Source organism: Petaurus breviceps, unplaced genomic scaffold (assembly GCF_028583685.1).
Source record: "Petaurus breviceps papuanus isolate PSGF00001 unplaced genomic scaffold, PetGlider_PUasm1.0 209, whole genome shotgun sequence".
Lineage (NCBI taxonomy): Eukaryota > Metazoa > Chordata > Mammalia > Diprotodontia > Petauridae > Petaurus > Petaurus breviceps.
The window spans coordinates 1153207-1178739 of NW_027185854.1; the positions used below are offsets into that span (position 1 = coordinate 1153207).

General features: G+C 38.0%; 1 protein-coding gene across 1 annotated transcript in view; it reads left to right on the top strand.

The window, feature by feature from the left end:
* The window catches only part of LOC138165483 (probable ATP-dependent DNA helicase HFM1), a 126503-nt gene extending 102540 nt beyond the window's left edge, over positions 1 to 23963 (top strand). Inside the window, exons 34-38 of the mRNA XM_069093853.1 lie at positions 5484 to 5744; positions 8152 to 8236; positions 20300 to 20411; positions 21944 to 22089; positions 23435 to 23963. Coding sequence (XP_068949954.1) covers positions 5484 to 5744; positions 8152 to 8236; positions 20300 to 20411; positions 21944 to 22089; positions 23435 to 23504 — 674 coding nt within the window. The 3' untranslated portion in view covers positions 23505 to 23963. The remainder of the gene's footprint in view (positions 1 to 5483; positions 5745 to 8151; positions 8237 to 20299; positions 20412 to 21943; positions 22090 to 23434) is intronic.
* Positions 23964 to 25533: the final 1570 nt, after the last annotated feature.

A 25533-nucleotide genomic window follows, 5' to 3' on the forward strand; every position in this document is an offset into this window, starting at 1 on the left:
CTAGTGAATCACACTCAGAGGCTCCATAGTCCTAACACTAAAGCTCACAGGCCCACACTAGTACACTTACCTTTAACAGTCAGCCAGGGGACAGTTAGTTTAAAGCAGAAGCATTTACTGAGATGGCATAGTTTGCATTGTACCTACAAAATGTTCCTTCCATAACCCTGGGATACAGGTTCCCCCAAATACACACAGCATCACTGGGAAGAGTTGGCATGAATTTGGATTATATTTGTAGTAAGGGATATAGGTGGCTAAGGCAAACCTCTTCTTCTACAGGCCCCAGAGTCTGCTGCTCCCCCTGACTACAGCTTCTCCCTCAGGCAGACCACCCGGTTGGATTCACTGTGCCTGCTCTTCCTTCTAACTCCACTACCAGGGCCCGTACTCTCTTGAATTCATCGTTGGCTTTCTTATCTCTCATTTCTTATATATGCTTCTAGAAGACACTATTCTCAGAACTTTCTCTGTGGTCCCAGCTTCTGGAAGTTGCTTCCTACTATATGTGTCTCCAGGACTGGTAAGCTAACTTTTCAAAGGCCTCTGGTAATGTGATCAATCTTCAATAGGCAATGGCAGGGTCCTCTCTAAGGAAAGGACACCATCAAAGAGAATCTCACACCTTAGGCAGCAAAGTGGAAATCCTTTGTCCTTTCTTAAATGTAGTAACATCTGATTATCTCTGTCATCTGCCCTTCTTTTCATGTGCTTAAATTACCTGGGGTTAAGGGATTCTCCGCTGATGAGAGGCATCCTGAGCAGCTTTACACACACACACACACACACACACACACACACACACACACACACACACACACACCTGCCATTCCCCACTCCAATTACAATACAAAATAATATATCACAAATATATATGCAAAGTGCAAATAAGTTCTTATGTAAATCCTGAAGAAGGAAAAGTCTTTACTGATTGGTAAATTAAGGAAGTCATTATGGTGACATTTAAGTACAGCTTTAAAGAGTGAAGAGGAACTTAAATTTGTAAATTCTCTCCCTACTATGCCCTTCTCCCCACAAAAATTCATCTTAAAGACCCATTCTCTTCCCAACTGTCTACTCCTATTTTCCCCTACTTTCCTCTTTGTTTTCTCTACACGTTTCTCTTGCCCCTACCTACCAAATACCATAACTAATATGTAGTGATGAAAAGCCCCATGAGGTAGCTAGGCAGCATGGCAGATAGAGAGCCAATGTGGAGTCAGGAAAACTCATCTTCCTGAGTTCAAATCTGGCCTCAGACACTTACTAGCTGTGTGGGCAAGTCACTTCACCCTGTTTGCCTGAATTCCCTTATCTGTGAAATGAGCTGGAGACAGAATGATAAACCCCTCCCAAATCTTTGTCAAGAAAGCCCCAAATGGGATCACGAGGAGTTGGAAATGGTTGAAATGACAGAACAACAACAGTCATTAAATCATAGAATCTTGGAGCCAGACAGGGTTATAGGAATCATCAGTTAAATCCCCTCATTTTACAGATGAAAAAATGAGACAATAAAGGGCAGTTTGTGCAAGGTCATCTGCTAGATGCTTGGAGCTAGTTGCAGATCAGAAAGAACTCAAGTCTCCTAGTTCTTAGTCATTGCTGCCTTTCAGATACTAAGTGAATTTGGAAGTCCAGCCCATGGTATGTTGGCATGTCCTTACAAGGTTTCCAACTCCTTTGTGCCAACTTCAAGGGCTGATGCAATATTGAGTGATTGAGGGGTTTTCTGAAAATTTGTAATATAAAATGAGATTTCATGTGTTATAACGAGAAGTTCTGCTGCCAACCTTGTTAAAAAGTTTTCCAATTGTCAGCTGAGAGGGAAGTGAACTAAACTCTTTCTGTCCCTTCGCAACAGCTATTTGAAAGCTTCTCTGCTTTTAGACATCGTGTACCAGCTTCTCCCCTTCCCCTCCTAACTCAGGATCTCATCTTCTACTTTACTGAGAAAATCAGGGCTACCACAGACTTTCTCTTCTTTCTGTTTTACAACCCCAAAACCCTACTTCAGCATCTCCATTTTCCCTTTAGCTTCAGACTCTTAAGTTAGAGGTGGACCTTCTCCTTGCCAAAGCTTGTGGTCTTGATGAAGAGAGAGAAAGCCTACATTGACCCCCAACTACCAAGGTTCAGAGCAGGGGGTGTCTAAATCACCAAGGGGGACATGATACAGGAAGCAACCCTTAGTTGGTCTTTGAGAGTTACTATGACTGGAATATTTTTCATCAAGCAGTCAAACTATAGCAATACATGGGAATAAGAACTTTCTGCCAACAGATAAGTGGTCAGAGGCTATGAACAGTAGTCAAATAAGAAATACAACATATTAGCAAATTTGGCTGTTAGATCTTAAATGACTGATATATCGTCTATTACTGGACTCGTACTCAAACCATTTCTAACTTGGTAAAACCAGTCAAAGCTCGTGATTTGCTGGCATATTCCCTAAAAACACAGGTCATCTCCATACCATGATGACACATTGCAATAGGATGTTAGTGGAGACTACAGATAAATACCATAAATCTATTCTGCATGTAAGTATCTTAGCATTGTCTAGGGCCATCACCCTACTCTAACTCTACATTCCTTTGGAGACTGGTTTTCCAGTGACTGGTCAGCCAATACAATTCTTTACTTCCTTCTACTCTCCTAGCCTTTGTCCCCTGGCAGTCATCAATCACATATTGTCAACCCCATTACTCTATCTATTTGCCTTTTTTGTTCCTACTCATGTGCTGGTAAACAGAGCTAGAGGGACTTTTCACGGGCTGTCCTTTATGTTTGGAAGGCTCTTCCTCCTCCCCTCTGCCTCCTGCCTTTCCTCAAGACTAAGTTCAAATCCAGTCTTCTACAATAGGTCTTTCTCTGTCCTCCTTCCATTTCTCACTTCTAGTTCTTGCCAGTGCCTTCCCTTTGAGATTATCTTCCATCTACTCTGTATATATCTTGAATGAACCTATTTGTCTGTATGCTATTTCCCCCGTTGGAAAGTAAGCTCCTTGAGGGCAAGGATTATGTATTTGCCTTTCTTTCTATTAATGCTTAGCATAGCATATGGCATATAGAAAATTTTTAATAAATTCTCATTGGTTGATTAATTGATTAACAAAACTGTACTGACTGGTCCACACAAATTTCTGTTTTCTAATCTCCACTGAGCCCTCACTGCAGTAAAACAATTATTTCATCCCTCATTAATTGATTCTCTCTTTGTCACCACAGTAGCTTCTCCAGATTTTCTCTTCTCTCTTCAAGCTTTCCACAGTCCCCTCTCTACCTGCTCTTACATGAAGACCTCATCTCATACTTCAAGAGAACTGAAGCTATTCCCCTTCTCCCCTGCTTCTCCTCTCATGCCCCATTCACATCATCACCTGCTATCTCCTCTTTTACTCCAGTCTGTGATGAATAGGTGGTCCTTCTCCTCACACAGGCCAGCACCTCTACAGGTACCATTCATCGATCCCATACATTCCCATCCTCTCAGGCAAATTGTCCCCCTCCATTATTATCCCTACCTTTTTTCTATTCTTCAGTCTCTCCCTCTCTACTGAATCCTTCCTTACTACCTGCAAACATGCCAAAGTCTCCTGTCCTTAAAAAAATAAAATTCTTACTTGATGAAACCATGCCTGCTAGCTGTCATCTGATATGCCTCCCTTTCTCAAACGCCAGCTTCCTTTAAAAATATATGTGTGTGTGTGTATGCATTTAGCATTTGCACTTCCTTTCCTCTCACTTTCTTTTAATTTCTTTGTAGTATTTTTACTTTGATGTCAAAAGCTCTGGATTTTGGCCATGCCATTCCCAAGTCTTTGCCTTTTGGGCTTCCTTTCAGGAAGCAAATGGAGGAGTCTTTTTATTTTCGTTTTGTCATCTGACTTTCTTATTTCTAGACAATTTTCTTTTATGATTTCTTGAAATATGTTATGCAGTTGGGTTTTTTGTCATGGTTTTCAAGAAGCATAATGATTCTTAAATTCTCTCTCCTTGCCTTGTCTTGGAGGTCAGATGTTTTTAATAATAAATATTTCATTTATTCTTCTACTGATCAGGCTTAGTCCTAATATTTTTTGTTTCATCATTTAATTTAAAGCAGTAATCATCAAAACAATTTGGTTAAAAAATAGAAAAGTTGAATAACAAAACAGATTAAGTAAACAAGACCCAGAAGTAAAAAACATAGTAACATGATATTAAGTAAACCCAAAGACTATCCCATGGAGGCAAAGACTCCTTAGTTTTTTGACAAAAATATTTGGGAAAACTGAATAGCTGTCTGACAGAAATCAGATTTAAATCAACTTCTTCTATCTACCATATGCATCTAATAAACTCTAAATGAATACGTGACCTAAATATATAGGAGATCACATTAAAACAATTAGAAGACAAAAGAAAGAGATAATTTTCACAACTATGGCTAGGATAAGAATGTATAGTGAGACAAGAGATAGAATGTATGAGGAAATAATATCCCTAAAGCATCTACCAATCAGGACCTCAAAATACTAATGAGGAAATGTGTCCCCCACCTCTTGGCACTGAGGTGATGCATGAGAGGTGCAGGATGAGACAGAGTACATTCCCAGACATGGCCAATCAATGGACATTGATCCACCCACATTTGACATGACTAGACATAGTTGTTTTAAGAGAGGGCATATACTAGGGGGCAGGAGGTGTGGGGAGGAAAGGGTGATAATGGGTAGTGACAGATGTGGAAAAAAAGAGAATCATCACAATTTTTAAATGCACAGAATTTAAAAGAAGTCCAGATGGGGATCCAAACCAAGCAATTTTATTATCATGTTAAATTTAGCATATATTTCTTTTTTTAATTATGTTACACAAATTTTCCTATGTATGTGCCTCTTTTCTAATATACTTTATGTGTCTTCCCATTGATACTATTGTAAATATAAAAATAGTGTAGTAGAAATACCCCAGAATTATAAATCAGTGTTTTGCTATTACTATTAATTCTGTGCCATTTCAGTAAATGCCTTTGCTTACAACTAATTTTGTCAGTTCACTGTCTATTAGAGGTGAACATACCAGTGGATGCTTGAGAGTTACAGTTTTAGGAATACAGACCTACAGAGTACCTTGAACCTGAAATAATTGTCCTCAGAGAGATCCAACCCCCAAGAGTCAGTGGGAAGAGGGATTATCCACCGAGGGGCCACTGCTACATTGATATCTGCCTTATGTGTGTTTTGTCTCTGCCTATAAATGTATATGTGTCTCTGCTCTGGAAATAAGACTTTCCCTTCTGTCACACCCTAGGAAGTGCTTAATTCTTACTTGTTTGCCTAATTGATTGATTACTAACAATATTAGTTTAGCACGATGCTTTTGTGAGGTGTTCAGGTCTTTTAAAATTTTTATCTTTGAGACAGTGATGTTTAATAGCATTTTTACTTATTTATTTGTTGTAGATTGAATGACTGCCTATTCTTTCTTATTCACAGATTTTTCCACATGGAAATATTCTACAACTTTAAGTGAAGAAAGCCCTCACATAGTACTCTCCAACAGAAATCTTAATAGTTCCCTAATGCATAATTTGACAGATGTAGATAAAAACAGCTCTCAGTTTTCAGATACTCTGAATGTGAACTTTGAATTGGGAAATGAAGTTTGGGATGATTTCAGTGATGAAAAATTAACCAGTGCAAGTAACTTCTTAACCCACATGGAGAACACTGAAACTCCAGATAAAACTGTTTCAGGTAATTTGCTAAATATTTATTGGAATAGCTTTTTAGTTTTAGCTTTTTAAAGCTAATTTTCACTTATTTTCTAAATAGATATTTAGATTCAAGAAACTCATACAATTTTAATATTGTGATAATAGTGAATTGAAAGTATTATTTTTGACATGTAGTAACTTTTTGCTGAAGGGTAGATACTACTTCAAGATTGTTACATAAATACCACCTTTAGATTTGGAACAAACCTTTGAGATCATTTAGTCCAAACCTCTTATATTTTTTTATTTCTCGATCTTTTTCCCATTTTATCTTTTTTATTTTTATCTTTGTATTTATTTAGTATTTTATTTTTCCCCAGTTACACATAAAAACAATTTTGAACAATTTGTTTTTAAAATTTTGAGTTCCAAATTCTCTCCCTTCTTCCCTCCCCAACCCTCATTGAGAATGCAAGCAATTTGATATAGGTTATACATGTGTAGTCATGCAAAACATATCCATAATAGTCATGTTGTGAAAGAAAGCATAGATAAAAAAAACTCAAGAAAAATAAAATTTAAAAGTAAGTTTCATTCTGTATTCAGACACCATTAGTTCTTTCTCTGGGGATGAGATAGCATTTTTCGTCCTTTAGAGTTGTCTTAGATCATTGTATTGCTGAGAATAGCTAAGTCATTCACAGCTGATGATCTTACAATGTTGCTGTTACTTTGTACACAGTACATTTCACTTTGCATCAGCTCATGCAAGTCTTTCCAGGTTTTTCTGAGAGCATCCTACTCATCATTTCTTATACTACAATAGTATTCCATCATAACCACATACCACAACTTGTTCAGCCATTCCCCAGTTGGTAGATATCCCTTCAATTTCTAATTCTTTGTCCCCAGAAAAGAGTTACTATAAGTATTTTTGTACATATAAGCCTTTTCCTTTTTGTTTTTTCTCTCTTTTGGGTTACAGATCTAGTAGTGGTATTGCTAGGTAAAAGGGTATGCCTGGTTTTATAGCCCTTTGGGCACAGTTCCAAATTGCTCTACAGAATTTGAATCAGTTCTCAACTCCACCAACAATGCATTAATGTCTCATTTTTCCCACATCCCCTCCAACATTTGTCATTTACTTTTTCTGTCCTGTTAGACAATCTAATAGGTATGATGTAGTACCTCAGAATTGTTTTAAGTTGCATTTCTCCAATCAGTAGTGAGTTAGAATATTGTTTCATATGACTATAGATAACTTTGATCATCTGAAAAGTGATTATATCTTTTGATCATTTATCAATTGGGGAATGGCTCCTATTTTTATAAATTTGATTCAGTTCTCTATATGTTTGAGAAATGAGACCTTTATTGGAGAAACTTGCTTTAAAAATTTTTTTACAGTTGTTCTTGCTGATTGTATTCCCCTCCATTCTATTCCCTCCACCCCCATTTATTCTATTCTCTCTCCTTTCACCCTTTCCTCCTTAAAAGTCAAACCCCTTATATTTCTCCAGACCTCTAATTTCATCCAGAAGAGAATCTCTTGGTGTGAAATTTCCATTACCATTGCTGATCAACCACTTGTCTATACCTTAAATATAGTTTTAGCAGGCTACCTAGGGCACTGACAGATGAAACCATCTCCTTGTCATCATACAGCTAGTATGTGCCTAAGACAAGACTTGAAATCAAGTCCTAGTGACTCCAGACCCTGCCCCCTGTCCAATACTCCCAACTTTGCACATGAGACATTGAATGCCCCAAGAAGAAAGGCAGCTTGCCCAGCGTCTCACACCTTAAAACTAAAGTTAGAAGGAATGTCTAGTTCAATTCCCTCATTTGTTAAAGATGGGGAAACTGAGGCCTGGAGAGGCTAATTAATTGGTACAGCCCTGCAAAAAAGTGGTTTGGTGACTGGAAAGCTCTGTCTGTACATGGTCGTGGTGAGTACACAGTGGCCCCACAGTTCTAGTGCTGTTCTAAGCTAGTCAAACTCTTGAAGCCGAATGCCTCACTGAGACTTTGGGGACACCTTGGAGTTCTCCCTTGCTTTCAGTGCTCTCCATACTTTGTAGAACATTGGAAATGCTGAATGGACCATGACTTAATCTTTCATATGCACCATAAAATTATAATAAATAAAACAATGTTTTCCTATCTAGCTTTAATCCCCTTCACAGATATTTAAAAGCAAACTGAGACCTTTTACCACAGTGAGTGACAAGCTAACCTGTGGATCTTGCACTTACTGTAGATTCTCACCACCTCTCTCTTTCTCTTTGCAAATTAAATTTGATCAATGTGAAAAGAGAATCTATTTCTTCCTTTAAACAGATTACATATCTTGGAGACACTGCTTATGGGACTAGTGAAAAGTCTCATTCAGCTGTTTACTGGTATTTTACTAAAGAATATTCTTATTGATACTATTCCTTATACAGGAAACCCTTGGCTTCCCAGTGCCGTGGGACATAGACCACCTCTCGGAAAGACACAGGACAGATTCCAAAAGGGAACTTCAAATAGGCAAGTTTTGGAACATTTCATAGGACTTTTGACAACTTTATTTCCTTCTGAAATTAAATTTAAAATAGGGTCAGAGAAATGCCAGATCACAGACGTCATGCTGTGATGGTGTACTGTTTAATCTAAAGCAGACTGATTTTAGAGTACTTAGAAAAAATGAAGGCTTCATTACTTGATATTGCCCTGAGGAAGTGGTCGCTATGGCAGCAGTGAATAACAAAATACAGAGAGAAGAAGAGAGTTCCCTTTGTTCAGGAACTGATTTTCCTGTTCCTTATTATCATTGTCCCTGGCTTCATATTAGTCGTGATAGTAGTATTTTGATAGTTCTGTGAGAGGCTCATCAATACATGGCATGGCTCCTTCATCTGATATAAATAGCAGTTGACATCAGTCAGTTATCAAGAATTTAAGTGCCTCTTATGTACGAGGCACTGTCCTAGTCACTGGGGAGTACAAAGAGAGAAATAAAACATCTTCATCCTCAAGGAACTTACAAGCATATACAACACATGTATTTCCAGTTCTCTGTCTCAGAATGGAAAAGCATTATTAAATGCTTTAAATGAGTACTTACTGTGTGCCAAGCACTGTTCTAAGCATTGGGAAGGTGAATAGAGAAGCAAGGCAACTTTTGATGTAAAGGAGCTCTGTTCTCATTGCGGGAGACAACATGTAAGAGAGTCCAGGTGAAGGACAGAGGGGGTTAGGAGTGGGCCTGACTCTGGCTGCTACCCTGGGGTACCTGGCTAGGTTCAGGTTCCATGTTGGAACAAAATGAAACACTTCTGGGTCATTCACCACTAATCAAAAAGGAGTTTTACTTAGCCACAGCATAGGAAGGATATCAGCACTGAACCTGGGAAGATATGGCCCCCTCCTCTTCATATTGAAATGTATCTAGTCAGCGGTGTGGAGTAGGGTGTCTGTCATGTGGTCTTGGGACATTGGTCGAGTCCAAAGGATCTGAGCTCCATGTTGGGGGAGTTTGTGGCTGTAGGTAAACAGGAAATCCCAGGAAGTTACATCAAGGGAGGCACAACTTGAGTTTTAACATCATCCCATCCACCCTACCTAGAGGCTACTCAAGTCCTACAGCTTTGTTGCCTTTTAGGGAAAAACTAGCCAGCCCATACTTTGGGGATGATAGAATTTGGGAACTCTGATAGACATTGGTCCTGTCTGAGATGGCGAGGGCCACATGGTCAACTGACACATCTAGTCAAATCAAAGCTGAGCTTGCCCTCTTCAAGAAGAGCCTTGAGGAGACCCCGGGCTCTTTCTTACCCTAGACAGGCACCAGAAGAGAATTTTATTGGAGTAGCAATAACTCATGTTTCTGTAGAACTTTTAAATTGAACATAGTGCTTTCCTTACCATGGACCTAGGAGCTGGGCTAAGTCATGGTGTCCTGTTTTTCTGATGAGCAAAGTGAGGCTCCAGGAAGTTTTATTGCTGAATCATGATTTTTCTAGTTGTTCTCTCTTTCTAGTATGACACAATTTAGTTGTTAAGGAAAAAGTTTTTCTGATCAAACTAATTTATACCAAGGTGTCACACCCAGTTATAGAATTAGGTGGATTTCAGAGACCATCTGGTCCAACATACACAGACCCTAAATGTCAACCAGCCACTGCTTAGAGACCTTGAATGACAGGGAACCCCATTATGTCCAAGGCAGTTTACTCTTTTTTGATAGTTCTGGGTGACTCTGGAGGAGAGGGTGGGGCACAGCTCTGTTTCACTTAAACCCAGTTTACTTGCAAGTCAGGACATCACCTTCATGCTATTATTGGGCCTCTTCCAGAATGAGGGACAGACAACAATGATAGTTCTATTTGTCAGAAAGTTTCTCTTTATACCAAGCCTACAGCTTTTTTAATAATATCTCTCCCATTGTTCTTAGTACTACCTTTTGCCAGTCTGCTTCTTTTCTACATGAGAGCCCTTCAGATAGCTATTATTCTGTTATTCTGTCCCCCGATAAGTCTTTTATAGGCTAAAATTTACAATTTCTTCAAGCTCACCTCGTGTGACCTGATGTTAGAAGCCTCTGAACACTTGGGAATCTGCTTTCCCAAAATCTAGGATAATGTCAGACCGGAACCTTATTTCCTCTTCACAAATTCTAGGGTGGAGTAATCACTTCCCCCCAAGTTTTCCATCATTTTTGCAGCAGCAGCCACTTCCTCCTTGTGAGTGAGAGTCAGATACAGAAAAGAATTTCCCTTTGTGGGCTCCTCCAACTTGGAAGAAAAACAGACAGACAGAGAAGAGAGAAGAGACTGAGATGGGAGGGGGGTGGAGATGGAGTTTGAGTTCTAACAGGTAATTGCATAACTTAAACCCCCATTCATGATTACATCGTGCCTTTCTGCCAACCTTGTGCTCTGTCTCCTGTTTTTGTCCAGAGGCCCTGTAGTATACAGTGATGACAATTTTGCTTCTATTTGCCCCTTCTCTGACCTTCACCCAAATATTCTCTCCTGTATTTCCCCCTCTGGTTCCTGGATCTTCTCACATGAGTGTACCTGCTTTATATACAGTGCTCCCCACCACCCCAACACCTTCTTACCCACCATGTTTCTTCTGAAAAAGGCATGTTCATCTGTAACCACTGTATAGTCATAAACACCAGGTCTCAGTGAGGCCAGAACCTCCAGGTCCTCTGCTTGCTTAAACCTGAGGTCCTTATATGTACACATGGGTTTTACTACTGACTCTCTTCTTGGAATCTGTTTTGTGAATTTCTGGGTGTTAGCTGCTATTCTCCTTTTCCTTCTTTGTGTGCTCTCTTAAAGTATCTAACGTGGGAGACATACCCATCATCTTCTGTCTACTCCATCCTTTTTAGTTTAGGCAAAAATATTCTTACCAGTCTTTGTTACATAAATGCCATCTCTAGTTTGGGATGGGGCCTAGGCCTGCTATTTTCTTGGTTTAGGAAGCTCCTAGATGAGGAAAACCTCTCTTATCATTTCAGGTCAAAGAGAAGCATTAGGAAGTTAAGGCACTTGCCCAGAGTTACACAGGTAGTACATGTCAGAGCTGAGACTGATATTGATGTGTTCCTGGCTTAGAAAGTGGCCCTCCTCACTGCTTCTGCTAATTAGTGATAAATATTTACAAATAGACCACCGTGAAAATTTTTGCAGCTTGTGTACAAACATTAATGGCTAGGAATGAAAAGGTAGAAGGAAGAGCTTTATAAGACCCTCATGACTTCAGTGCAAAAGTAGGAAATGTTGAACATGAGTAGAACTGTATGGCAAAGCGTGGACCAGGAAGAGGGAAGGAATGAGAAAGGATAAAAACATAGATTGTCCAGAAACTGCTCTCCTGTTTCATATACACCTTTTTTTTTTTTTAGAAAAGCATTGGAAGGTGCTGGACATGGCAAGCACCAAATAACACCATAGAGAATGAAATAGATTAAATTTTTACAGACAAGAGAAGACTTGTTATTGATTTGGGAGTTATCCTTGAGACAGTTGTATATGTAGAGTCGGGCAATCACTTTGTCAGAGAAAAGATTAGAATTAGTAAAAAACAAAAATAAAGAACAGTCATGAGAAAAAAATACATGGCCCACAAATGGAACAGCTCAACCCTGAACTCCATAGACAAGATGCTGAAAATCAAAAATGAGAAATGGAAAACAGAAATTACACTGACATCAACTGAAATAATGATTGGTAGTATATACTAATTGCCACAGCAAGGAGACAAAAGGAGCCTAGAATGTGCCTTTTTCAGGCCACATTTGACAGAATTGTCAAACTGAACAAGATGGTTGCCAAAAACATTACTGGGTTAGAATATAAACTCATTTGTAATGTCTTACAAAACAGGAAAATGGAAACTTATAAGCAGTGTCATTCCATAAAGTGGGGAAAAACAATGGAAAGTAAAACTAGATTAAAGAAAGCTTCACTAAATATTCAGCTGAAAGCATTCAAGGATAAACAAAGAAAGAGGAACACAAACAGAAGAAAAATGGGGAAGATTTCCATAAATAAATGTAAGAGTCTTCTCCTTCAAAGACAGTGGAATCCCCACACTTCTATGTGCTTTTAGAGGAGGTCAGAATGGCCCTGAAAAGAAGAAAGATGGGGAAAGCAGCTGTAGGAGACCAAGTGCTGGGCCTGACACAATTGGGAAGGTAGCGAGAAATATTGGAATAAAAGAAAAGCTATCAAAGAAAGGGGGTTGATATCGCAGTGTTTAGTGATAATCTCAGCCTATAGTAGTACTCTGCTATGTCTACAGAACATTCATGAGAATTGTCTATGCCCAAGTCAGGGTTATCAGTAAGAAGCAGGTGGCTTTCATAAGCCATAGCCAACAATAGAGCATGTCTTTACAATTAGCTGAGGAATGTAGAGAACATACCCCACTGTGCTTCTTGTTTGTTGGTTGCCAAAAAAAGCATTTGGTTCTGTAGATCAGAACTTCATCTTACAAACTCTTCGAACAAAGTGTCTACCCTCCATGCTTCAACATCATTCAAGATTTTTAGAAGCTGTAACAATAGTAATTACCCTCATCATTGACCCTCTGATAAGAAACATTGGGCAAAGCATAAAACGGGAATGTCTGCTCACCAAAGGTATTTCTGGCAGATATCCAGTGCAGAATGTAGTCTGGAGAAGGGAGAGAGTGCCTGGAGACTGTAAGAGTCTCCAAATGCTTCTATTTGTGAATCACATTGACTGATTGTATCAAACCCTGAAACACTGCAGAGTTTCAAAGGAATTTGACTGATCCAAACACACAGGAAAGATTAAGTAGATGAAGAATGGCGATTCCTCAGATTTCTACATTCACTTGGAGGGACACCCTATCAAACTTGTCCATCAGTATATACATCTGGGCCCAACGATCCAGATAAATGAGTTGAATGCAGAGTTGAACAGGAGGAGAAAGAGATGGGCTAGATGACCTTTAGGAAATTGCAAAGCTGCTTTAATAAACCCAAGTTTTGTATGATAGCAAAGACTTCTCTCTTTATTATCAGCATTCTACCTGTGTTGCCACATGGTATCAATAAATGGAATATAATTGTCTCTAAAGAATTAAAAATGAATTATCATACATTGGTCTGTGAGGAGTTGCATGGAAGGTATGAATAGGCTGCAACATTATAGACAATGAGGACCTTCAAAGGAAAATGGGAATAAATTATGTCTTCAAGGACATGGACGGTAGAAAGACAAGAGCCCACTGGTCATCTGGCGAGGTCAAGGTAAATAGGCAGAATGGTCTAGTACCTTACCGATGTCAAGAGAACTTGATGAAAGCCTCCGGCTTACTAGGTGTACTTTTTTGGTGAACTTTTGGCAGGACGTGGCCCAGAGCTACACAGGATGAACATTTGTAGACAAGTTGGGATCCGAATTACTGGATTGAAAAGAACACATACTCAGGTATTTGAGTGTATCCAATCATTGCCATGTCCAGCGCCTTCTAAAGCTATTTGCTTTTTAAAAGAACAACTTATTCAGGTAAAGTAATGAGTAACTAATGAAAGGGGTGAAGATGTCTTTCTGGCACTTCCCAAAGCACGCGATGGTGAGAGGCCGTGTGTTCCATTTATGTGAGATCAGTCCTTATTACTCATTACTTTCTGTGCAAGGCGTAGTTAGGAGAGGGAAGAGCAGAAGATTGACATCCAAGCCCCTTTTATGACACAAGTCAGTTTCACAGCCTCAACCTCGGATCCTGGTTCTTCTGTTTGCCCTGCTCCAGGAATTCTCTTTCCTGTACCGAGACAACCAGGGGCTCAGGACCATGCGATCAGTGTACCAGTGTATCAGGTCATGTTTGCCCAGGCTTCAGCATTACAGTCTACAGCATGCTGATAGCTGAGGACCAGCACTGGAACCCAGTACAATTCAGCATAAAGGCTTGAAGCATTGATGAATCATAGCATCCTACTTAATACCAGCATCTCTATACTGTTTTAAAGTTTGCAGAGCACATTATATACATGATACCATTTGAGCCTCACAACAAAATTGTGAAGTAGATTGTACAGTGATTATTATCTCCATTTTACAGGTAAAACAGCTGAGGCTCAAAGACCGATCGGTAGTAATTCAGAGACAAGATTTGAATCTAGGTCTTGCTGACACCATGCATAACACTCTATCTACTATATCATATCTACCCTCCCAAGGGATCTGGATCTGAAAACACCTGCCTACTGATAGTTGCACTGACAACCACAGACGGTGTTTCTGCTTATATGCACCCTATCACAAACACCCAGGGCCTGGATTCTAATCCAGACCATTTCCACCAGTGTCAGAATAAGGTCTGAATATTCTTAACATAGCCCAGGGAGTAACCTATCAACCAACAAGCATTTGTTAAGCTCCTACTTTATGCTAAGCATTAGACAGTGGATATACAAACACAAAGATTGAGCTAATACCTTCTATTAAGGTGCTTCTGTTTGCTCTAAACCTTGAGCTGTCTTGCATATTCATGGTCTTAAAAAGAACTAAGAGAGTGCTTGTGGGTAGATCAATGCCAGTCAACTACAATTACTGAAAACAATTGCCTTAAAATCATTTCCACTGATATCTGTCATTTGAAGTGCTGCATATGGAGGGCAGCATGGGTCCAAAACCACATGACTACTATTCTGGCTCCCTTGCAGTAGAAAAATTATGGTGTTTGAGGCAGTTTGATAAGGTAGTTACTTAGAACATTATGTCATCCATCATAGGCAAGCAGGTGGTTTTATCTACTTAAGAGACGGACAGTCTCAGAACTCATAAAAGTACAAATGTGAGAAATGTAATCAAAGGCAATGCTAAAGAGATATAAAATTTTCTAAGTAATAATAGCCACATTATTTTATCATTTCACAGTTAATAAAGTGCTTTCCTCACCACCCTGTGAATAGGCAGTACAATAAATATTGCCATTTTACAGATGAGGAAACTAAGGTAGACAGATGTTAAGTGACGTTCCCAGGGTTACTCAGCTATTAAGTTTCTGAAGGAGGATTAAACTCTTTTTTCCTAACTGTAAAACCAACATTGTATCCACTGCCCCACTGAGCTTCCTTTACATTAATATGTTAGAAACTCATTATCTTTCATAAAGTACTGGACAACAAATCTCCACAATATAAATACTGACTTCAAAATATCCTTGAGAACTCAACAAATAAACTTTACTTGACCATTAGCACTGATGGAACACAATCATCTGGACGTAACATTGATTAATACAAACTTAATAACATTTTGATTGATGCTGTATCAAATAAGCACAATCTACAAGTTATACAGAACAAACAGCTTTCAGAATATAAAGCTCCAGTAGAAGAAATTAAAGCTGTGTGAGAAGATGAGGAGGTGCATACAGGAGTATGCTGATAAACGCTTAACAACCGGCTCTCTGGGGAAAACACCAATATACATGTAATATACTTTTAAGTTTAATCAGTATTATTAGCATTTTCTCAATCACATTCCTAAGTCTAGCACCTCTAGACATTCAACTAGATTGGGAATCAAGCCCTTATTTGTAGCATTTGTCAGTTTATAAGGAATAAGTGCAAACACTGGAAATATAACATTCAACTCTTTCTCTTGAAGTGGTTTGAGCTGGCTCCCAGCACATCTCTGCTTGTGTGCCATCCCTGTGGTCCTATTTGCCACTAGGGTTACTCTGAAGGATCTTTCGGTGAATCTACAGATGATCTTTTATCTCAATATTTTGTTATTTTACAAGAAGTAGTCATTCTATTCACCTGTGTAGTCATTAGCCAAACATTAAGTATAAAGTAGAATAGTAGTATAGTGACTTGTCCCAGGACCATTTTTATCTGAATTCCATCAACAAAATATGGGAAGAACTGTGCAACATATCACTGCAGGTTTCAAAATTTTAACATATACAGGATACCTATAAAGACATGATTAGGTTGTTAGAATTGTACCCAAGAAGTTTGTTATCCTTTATAAAATGAGAGGTAAAAAATACCTCCACTGCACATACAAATTCCAAAGCAGCAATGGAAACAGACATTATCACAAACAGAACTATTGTCCACAACTACCCAGATACGATATTGACACATAAAATTTTAAGAACTTTTTTAATAGGTGTCACCATACACAAACATATACAACCTACATGAAAGGAAAAGCTTTCAAAATATAGAGACCTAGAAGTAGAAATCAGAACTATCTGGGAACAGAACGGGGTCCATGTCATCTTGTCCTGTCTGCTAGTCTGTTGTCCAGCAGATGCTTTCAGCAACTCTAAAATCTGAAACAATAAACATTTATTAGGCACCTACTACGTACCAGACACTGAACTAAGCGCTAGAAATACAAATTAATAAAAAGAAAGATAGTTCCTACTCTCAAGGAGCCTCCATTCTAAAAAGGGAGAAAATACACAAAAAGAGGCAAAAAAAGGTGGGAAGGAGGGGAGAGGAGACACTAGGGGATACCTGGTATGGGGGCATCTTGTTGTGTAAAGTTGTAACCAGTCTGGCAACAGATGCAAAGTAGAATGAGCTAAGTTCATTGTCTGCCTTCTATAAAGGAAGGCATTGGAAGGAGTTTGTCCAGTAAGCTTAAACCATAAGACTTTTTTTCAGTAATAGAAACTATTTTATTTACCTATGTAATGGTCTTCAGAATATTAAGTGGAAAAGATAATTTGTCATATCTGAATTGCACCAGATAACGACTTGTTCTCTTTCTGAATTCTGTCAAAGCAGTGATAGTGTCAGAACCAAGATGGTGAACTCCCAACATTCCCCTCCAAATAACTTTAAAATAACTCAAATAGAATTCTAGAGCCACATGATCAGCAAAAGGTTGGGGTGAGACATTTTCCAGTCCAGGTACAACTATAGAGGTCTGTGACACTAGGGTGGGGACTGACTGGGAACCCAGCACTTTGGACTTAGCTGTTGGCCTTAGCTGTGGTATTGGTGGTGGCAACAGTAGCAGCATTACTGGGAGCTCTCACTGCTCAGAAGTGGTAAGGAGGTTGAACCCCTGGTCATAAGGAGATTATAGGGGACCCCTGTGTGCGCCAGGTGCAATTTAGTAACCTCATTCCCCATTAGCCAGTCCTGAGTTGCAGTCATAATGGAGCAGGGGTCCTATTCCCCAAGCACAGTTTCAGGGCAGAGAGTGCAGTAGCACTTGTGATCTAAAGGGAGCAGGAGCCCTTCCTGGGTAAGGACCAGAATGTAGACCAGGAGAGCAGTGATGACACCTCTCCCCATATCACACTACCTTGGAAGCACTGAAAATTTGTAGACTCCCAGAACTAGCTGTGAAAACATCAGGGAGAAAGAGCAAGAATCTGGGAACAAGCTTCCCCCCCAAAATGAGCAGAGGCAAATGCTAACATAAAGTTCAAAGTCAAGAAATAGGCTAGAAAAATGTGCAAACAACAACAACAAAAAAGAACCAGACCATAAAAATCTGCTGTGGTGACACTGAAGCTCAAGATCCAAACTCAAAAGAAGAAAATGGGATGAAAACATCTACAACAAAGCCTCAAAGGGAAAAACAGTGTAGATTGCATATAACCCTAACAATAATTCCTAAAAGAGCTAAAGAAAAAAAAACATTTATTTTATAAATAAAATGAGAGTAGTAGAGGGAAACTTAGGAAAAGAAATGAGAGCAATGTAAGAAAATTATTAAGAGGGGCGGCCAGGTAGCACAGCGAGTAAGAGCACCGGCTCCAGTGTTGGGATGACCTGGAGATCAAATCCCGGGCTCAGACACTTAGCACCTACCCAGAAACACCTGGCCATGTAACCTTGAGCAAGTTACTTAACCCCGATTGCTTTAAAAAAAAATTATTAAGAGAATAAACAGCTTGGAAAAAAAAGTTCAAAACCTCACTGAAGAAAATAATTACTAAAAACTTAAAACTGGCCAAGTGGAGGCTCCATGAGACCTCAAGACAGAGTAAAACAAAGTCAAAAAATGAAAAAAAAAAAAAGAATAAAATGTGAAATATCAGAAAAATAATAGGGGTGAAATGCTGACCTGGAAAATAGAACAAGGAGAATTCAGAATTACTGGACAAAAATAAAGGAATTATTGTACTATCTGAAAGTCATGATCAAAAAATCATATTTCAAGAAATTGTAAAGGAAAACTGCTCAGATATCTTAGAACCAGAAAGCAAAATAGAAATAGAAAGAACCCACTGATTATCTCCTGAAAAAGATCCCAAAATGAAAACTCCCAGGAAAATTATAGCCAAATTATAGGTCAAGGAAAAAATATTGCAAGTAGCCAGAAATAATTCAAATACTATAGAGCCACAGTCAGGATTACACAAGACTTAGTAGCTACCACAATAAAGGAGGAGAGGCCTTGGAATATAAAATTCTAAGAGATAATGGAACTAGTATTACAACCAATAATAACCTCAACAAAACTGAGTATAATCCTATGGAGGGAAATGTTTTTAATGAATTAATGACATTTAATGTAATAGAGGCATTTCTGATGGAAAGACTAGAACTGAATAGAAAATTTGATATTAAATGCGAGATTCAAGAGCAACATAGAGAAGTAAATGTAAGCAAGAAATTATGAGGAACTTAATAAGGTTAAAAGCTGGAAAACAGAATGTATAACCCCGAAGAACTTTATCATTATTAGGGTAGTTAGGAGTCTACTTTGACAGAGGGCAAGGATGTGAGTCTTGAGAATGATCTCAAAAAAAAATGAAAGGACGAGAAAGAGGGGTGTACTGGGAGAAGGGGAAAGGGAGAGGAAGAATGGGGAAATTATGTCACATAAAAGAGGCATACAAGAAAGAGTTTTTATAATGGAGGGGGAAATGGGAGGAGAGGTGGGCAATGCTTGAACCTCGCTCTCATCTGACCTGGTTCAAAGAGGGAAGAATATGCATATACATATATAAAAATTCATCTCTATCCAACAGACAAATAGAAGGAGAAGAGGTTTAGAGAAAGGGTGAGGGTGATCATGAAGGGTGGGGTAGATGAAGAGAGGCAATGATCAGAAGCAGGGATGGGTAAAAAAGAGCAGATAAGCAGAAGAAAATAGGGTGAAGGGAAATACACAGTTAAATAATCATAACTGTGAATGTGAATGGGATAAACCCAACCACACAAGCAAATAGAAGCATGAATTAGAAACTAGAATCCGAAAATGTTGTTTTCAAGAAATACACTTGAAACAGATACATACAGAGTCAAAATAAGAGGCTGGAACAGAATCTATTTTGCTTCAGGTGATATGAAAAAGACAGGGGTAGCTATCACAATCTCAGCAAAGCAAAAGACAGCAGTGATTATAATAAGAACTACAATTTATGTAACCCTTTGAGACTATCAAAATGTTTAATATAGATGAAGCCCAGTGGGAAACAGCATGGTGTGGTGGATAAAGGGCTGGCCTTGTAAGCAGAAAGACTTGGGTTCAAGTCTCACTTCTGACATCCTGATTGTGGGATCCTGGGCAAATCACTTAGCCTCTCAGTTCTCTAGGTGACTCTCTAAGGCTAGAAGTTGCAGAGAAGGTGCCAACCTGTAATGGGATAAGGAGTTTTCTCACCAGTAGTTCCCTATGCCAATGAGAATTTAAAAGGAAGGAGTTAAATAGGTTGCTTCTTGAAAGCAGGGACTGTTTTGTCTTGTTAATCCGTAAAGAAAGCATTGTCCAGAGTAAGCCCTTAATAAATGCTCATTGAATGAAAAACAGATAGAAGAACTTCTTGAAATAACAATAGTTGTGAATTATGTAAGTGACTGAAGAAAACTATGAAATGTCCATTTCTTCAGTCTTTAAATGTAAGAATACTAAATTCCTTGGGAAGCATTGAGTATGATTCACCTGAAAGAAAGAATACTAATGAAAATGAGCTCTCAAGGTCTCTATGTAACTATAATTCAGAATCATAAAATGACATATGATGCTTATGTTTATATAGCTAATGTGATGGATTTCATAAAATTCTTCAAAGTTTATTATTAACTGTGTAATTATGTATTTCTTTCCTTGGTTATAAAATATTTATTTTAATTTTTAGATTTTGCCTGTCACCTGAGAGATCAGATGTTCGTTCACAAGATTCCATCATTTCAAAGTTTCATATGTCCTCCAAAGTGATATCACCTCAACAGCCTGGAAATACAAATACAGTAAGAAAACTAATTTGTGGAGTTTTATGTCACTTTTCAACCTTAAAAAATTGCTGTTACAAATATATGTATTATCACACTGAGGTGTGATAATTTTGTGAAAAGGAAAAAATACAGATAATCATTTGACTAGACATAAGTAGTATTAAAAATCATAACCTAATTCAAAAATGAATCCTTAGTCTTGTATATGTGAAAAAAATTTGACATCAATAAGCCAGACATTTTATTATATGAATATGTGATGAGAATTACTGACTGAATTCTTGTTTCAGTGAAATATTCAAAGAGCATTAATAGATTACCTATAAAACAATTGAAAGATAGAAAAAAATAGAAACTTTTAAAACTTCCTCTGTAATTTCATTTGTGTTTAGAGCTCTTGGTGAGGAATTCCTTCTGCCAGTACAGATCATCTGTTACTCATCAGTTTGTAATTTTCAAGAAAGACCTGGGTGCACTGAGAAGTGAAGGGCCTCACAACCAGGGTCTGTCAAAGGCTAGATTGGAACATAGGTTGTCCTGACTCTAAGCCTATCTCTAGCTCCACCTCCTATGCTGTCTCTCACATAAGAAACCTAGGCTATTGACTTTACACCAGCACCCGTAACACCACCAGTCCAAAGTCATATATTAGGAGCAATTCTCCAGTATTGTCACTTGACCCCTCATTCCTAAATTTGGAAGTTTTATTTGTTAACTTCATTTCCATCTGGGTAGATCTATGAGTGAACACTTCCACTGATATAAGTCTTAAAGTATAATTTTCATTTTTTTTTTAAGCAATCGGGGTTAAGTAACTTGCTCAAGGTTACACAGCCAGTTATTTCTGGGTGTGGTGCTACGTGTCGGAGCCCGGATTCGATCCCAGGTCATTCCGACACTGGAGCCGGTGCTCTTATTAGCTGAGCCACCTGGCCGCCCCTAATTTTCCTTCTTTAAATAAGTATCTATAAACTATATACAAAACCAAATCTCTTACCTGGAAATTTTCTTTATTCAGTGACACTTAAAGGCAGTTTGATTCAACAAGAACTTTATCACTGCCCACATTTTCCCATTTAACTTTGGCTAAAAATTACAATTCTCTGTTGGGTGGTAATGTGGGCTGATGATATAGAAATGAATGTGTTGCCATGTATGAACTTTCAGGATTTTATTTTATGATTAAAAGGATAATATGCTGATAGCATACACGTATTCTCAAATTTAAAAAATGATGACTTAAAATATTGTCTTTATATTATCTTTAGGTTTAAGAAGAGTAAAGATATAGATTTGTATTTATGTTTCCACTTTAGGAAGTTTGATTTGATATTTTTGTAGCCTCTGGTCAATTTTTAATAATTCAGCCATCATGTTGATTCTAAGTTTAGATCTTTTTAATTATAAAGAATTGATAATATTTTAGCCAAATATCTTATATCAGTGGACACTTGCTTTCAGTAGTCATATAACACTTTTATGAATGTCCGTACTTAAAATGTGATTAGTTGATGTCAATAACTTTCATTTTAAACCTCTATTCCTAGTTTCATTTTCAAGAAAGACAACATCAGACTCTTTCACCTGAAATAGAACGGGTGCTACCTACTATTCGATCAGAGAAAGAATCAAGTACTTCTCATTTCAATAAGAAATTGGATTTTTTTGTTAGTAGCAAAGAAACTGATCTCAGGTAAGGAACTTCAAGATTTTACCAGTAAAAATATCATTATAAACAAATCCAATACTTTTTTAACCTAGGTTTTAGGTTCATCTTTAGTCCAGGGTTCTTAACCTGGGGTCCGTGTGTCCTTTCTTCCCCAAGGTCCATGAATAAATTTCAGTAAGTCTGTGAAGTTGGATGAAAAAAAATTATATCTTTATTTCAATATAATTGATTTCTTTTGTAATCCTGTGGATTTTGTCTTACACATTTAAAAACTTTATTCGAAGGAGTCCAGAGTCTTCACCAGACTGCTAAAGAGATATATGACACAAAAAGTTAAGAACCTCTGTTCTAGACTAAAGTCAAAACCAGTGATTTGCATAAAAAGTTCAAGTTTTGTGCCCTTTAATGAGTAAGGTTCAGTAAATGCTCTTCAAGGATATAACTGCACAGCAGTGAATGACTATACAGTTGAGAGTGCCTGGATATTTGCTTGTAAAAATCTACTTAAAAAGTCTGACTGACAGAATTGTCCATTTTTATGTGAATTTGAAGGGGAGAATTCACTTAAGATCATTTAGTATTTCAGAGGATTCCTGTTAATCATTGGTCGGTTATTATACATCTTTCAAAACAAGATAGTATTCTAAAGAATTAAGCTACTTCCACCCAGTAAACACTTCATTGAACATATCATTAATTTTATTTTTCCGTATGATAGGGTAACTTTCTTTAGTAATTTCTGCTTCTTTCAGGGGCCCAAAGCTAATGACATGCTAAGACCTGTTTATATTCTTACTGAATATTTGTATTATTAAAGACAAGCTGTTACTAAATACATGTCGTTAATTAAAGCATGGTCACCAAACATATAATCCTTGATTTCATCATTGACTACTTTTAGGAACTAATATTATTTCCCCTAACTCTTTGTAGGGAGACAACATAGCATAGTAGATAGAGGGCCAGCCTTGGAATTCAGTTCAGTTCCATTAGTGTCTAAGTACCCACTCTTTGCCCAGCACGGTACTGTGTCCTGGAGGATACAGAGAAAAAGACCAAAATCAAAGCAGTCTTGGCCCTCAGGAAATCTCTGGACTTAAGTAGGGCCTCTGATTGAGCATGTGTCCCCATAGATGAGTCACTAAACCTCCCAGGGTTCCTGGCAGTTTGGAGAGATGGTAAGTGACAGGGAAGTTGTGATTCATGTGTGCACAGCAAGTAAATAAAATCAGGAGGTGCACTTAAAGCTCACTTGAGGGATTAATCTTATAGCTCTTGCTGAGATTATCAGTAACATGTTTATTAGGGCCCAGTTATTTCAATCCCTTGGGTGATGAGAGGCTTATCTCCAGCTCTGTTCTTTTCTCAGTGAACATCATTCTGATGATGAAGAAAATGAAATGAAGCCTTTTCTTGGGATGTTTGATGGGATTTTCTAAAAGAAGCAAACAAGATGCTGCATGTATTATATTAGTATCATAAAGAATAGAAAATAGATTGTGATACCTTAAAAATAATTAGTTCATTGTTCAGATTTTTCTCAAAAATTTAACAGTTGTATTACCTTCATTGGAAAGGATTTCACTTTTATCTTTTCATTTTAAAATTTAACCTTTTAAAATTAATTTTATGATGGCTTTATTTCAGGAAGTTAATAATTACATAGTACTTAGAGAGAATTATTTGGTGATTAATTTAAATTTGATGGAATTTTGATTGCAACCATTTTTTTTTCAATTTATGAAAGTAAGAGAAAAGGTGATCTCTAAAGTCAAGGTAGTGGTAGTTCACATGTATTTCCTGTGATTTATAGATTGTTAAGCAGTGTAATTCATGTGCCTTTACTCAGTATATTTGAAATAATACATTTCTGATTGAATGTCATAATGTAATAATGAGTAAAAAGTAAAAAATATCAAACAGCATGGAGTGTTCTTTTTCTCTTTTTCTGAAAGTGTTAATTCTAAAAGCTATATCAAGTTTATTTATTCATTTATCTATCAACAAACATTTATTGAAGTTACTAAATATGTTATATCCTTGACAGTGAAATCTCTGCTGGGTACAGACCCCAGAGAGGTCAAAGAGGGAGAGAAAAGGCCCATATCATGGCAGGGCAAGTCAACAAACATTTATTAAGCATCTTCTATCTGCCAGGTACTGTGCTAAATGCTGGAAATACAGAGAAAAACCAAAGCATCCCTCAAGGAACTCAAAATGTGGTGGAGAAACAACATTTGCATAGTGAAAATAGCTTTGTACAAACAATATGTGTAAAACATACAAATGTATACGCGTATTGCATGTATACATACATAGACACGATAAATTAGAGATAGTCTCAAGAACAGCCACTGACATTAAAGGAGATCAGAAAGCACTTCCTGCAGAAGGTGGGATTTGAGCTGAGACTTGAGGAAAGTCAGAGACAGAGATGAGGTGGGAGGGAGATCCAGGCATGAGAGAGTCAGAGGAAATTCCTGGAGTTTGGAGATGGGGGGTAGGGGGATCTTATGCAGCAAATAGCAAGGGTGTCAGTGTCAGTAGATCAGAGTATATGAAGGGGAATAACATGTAAGAAGACTAGAAAGTTAAGACAGGACCTGATTGTAAAGGGCTTTAAAAGCCAAAGTGTGTTTTATATTTGCCCAGGAAAGTAGCCAGTAGACAGAGTTTGAAGTTAAGAGAGAGGGGATCATTAAGTGGACAGTCGGCTACAAAAGACAGAAAGGAGCTTGTGCAGATAGAAGGGTATGCCTTGAAAAGAAGGATCACCTTGTTGTGTGAGCTAGGGGTGAAGAAAGAGATAGTGACAGATGGCATCTGGGAGATGAGGAAGAAGGGAAAAGAGGGAGTTCTTGGGGAATGACCTCAATTTTTTCACTGAAATACAAGGCAAGGTTCTATAAATATTCCTATCAGTACATACATAAACTTTTGTGGAAACAAAGTGAGTGTCCATCTATTGGGCGATGGTGAAGCAAGTTCTGATATATGGTAATGGAATATTATTGTTCAATTCTCAAATGGATCTGTGACTTCATTAATTTGGAAGTTCCCTCCAACAATGCAGAACTCACCCATCCATGCACACGCTATGTAACTCTTGTCCAGGTCCTCCCATAAATTTGCCACATAGGATCTATGTAACATGTGGGAAGCCTTCCTCGCTTTTTCCTAACATTGCATTTCTTTGATAACATTTTTTGCTATTTTTTTTTCTTTGAAGCTCTTCATGGGTTTTATGTTACAACTTACTAACATCCACCATGTTCCTCTCCATTGTCTTCTGTGTGGTCATTATTTTTAATTCTCTGGAAGCTGTCGTATGCTGGTTCCCAGTGTTATATAGCAAAACAAGTAGCTTGTTGGTATTAAAGAGATGAGCCTTTATTTCCATTGGTACCTTGAGGTCATTAAAGGAAATTTGCGATTTCTAGAAGGAACTATCATCTACTTTCCTCCTCC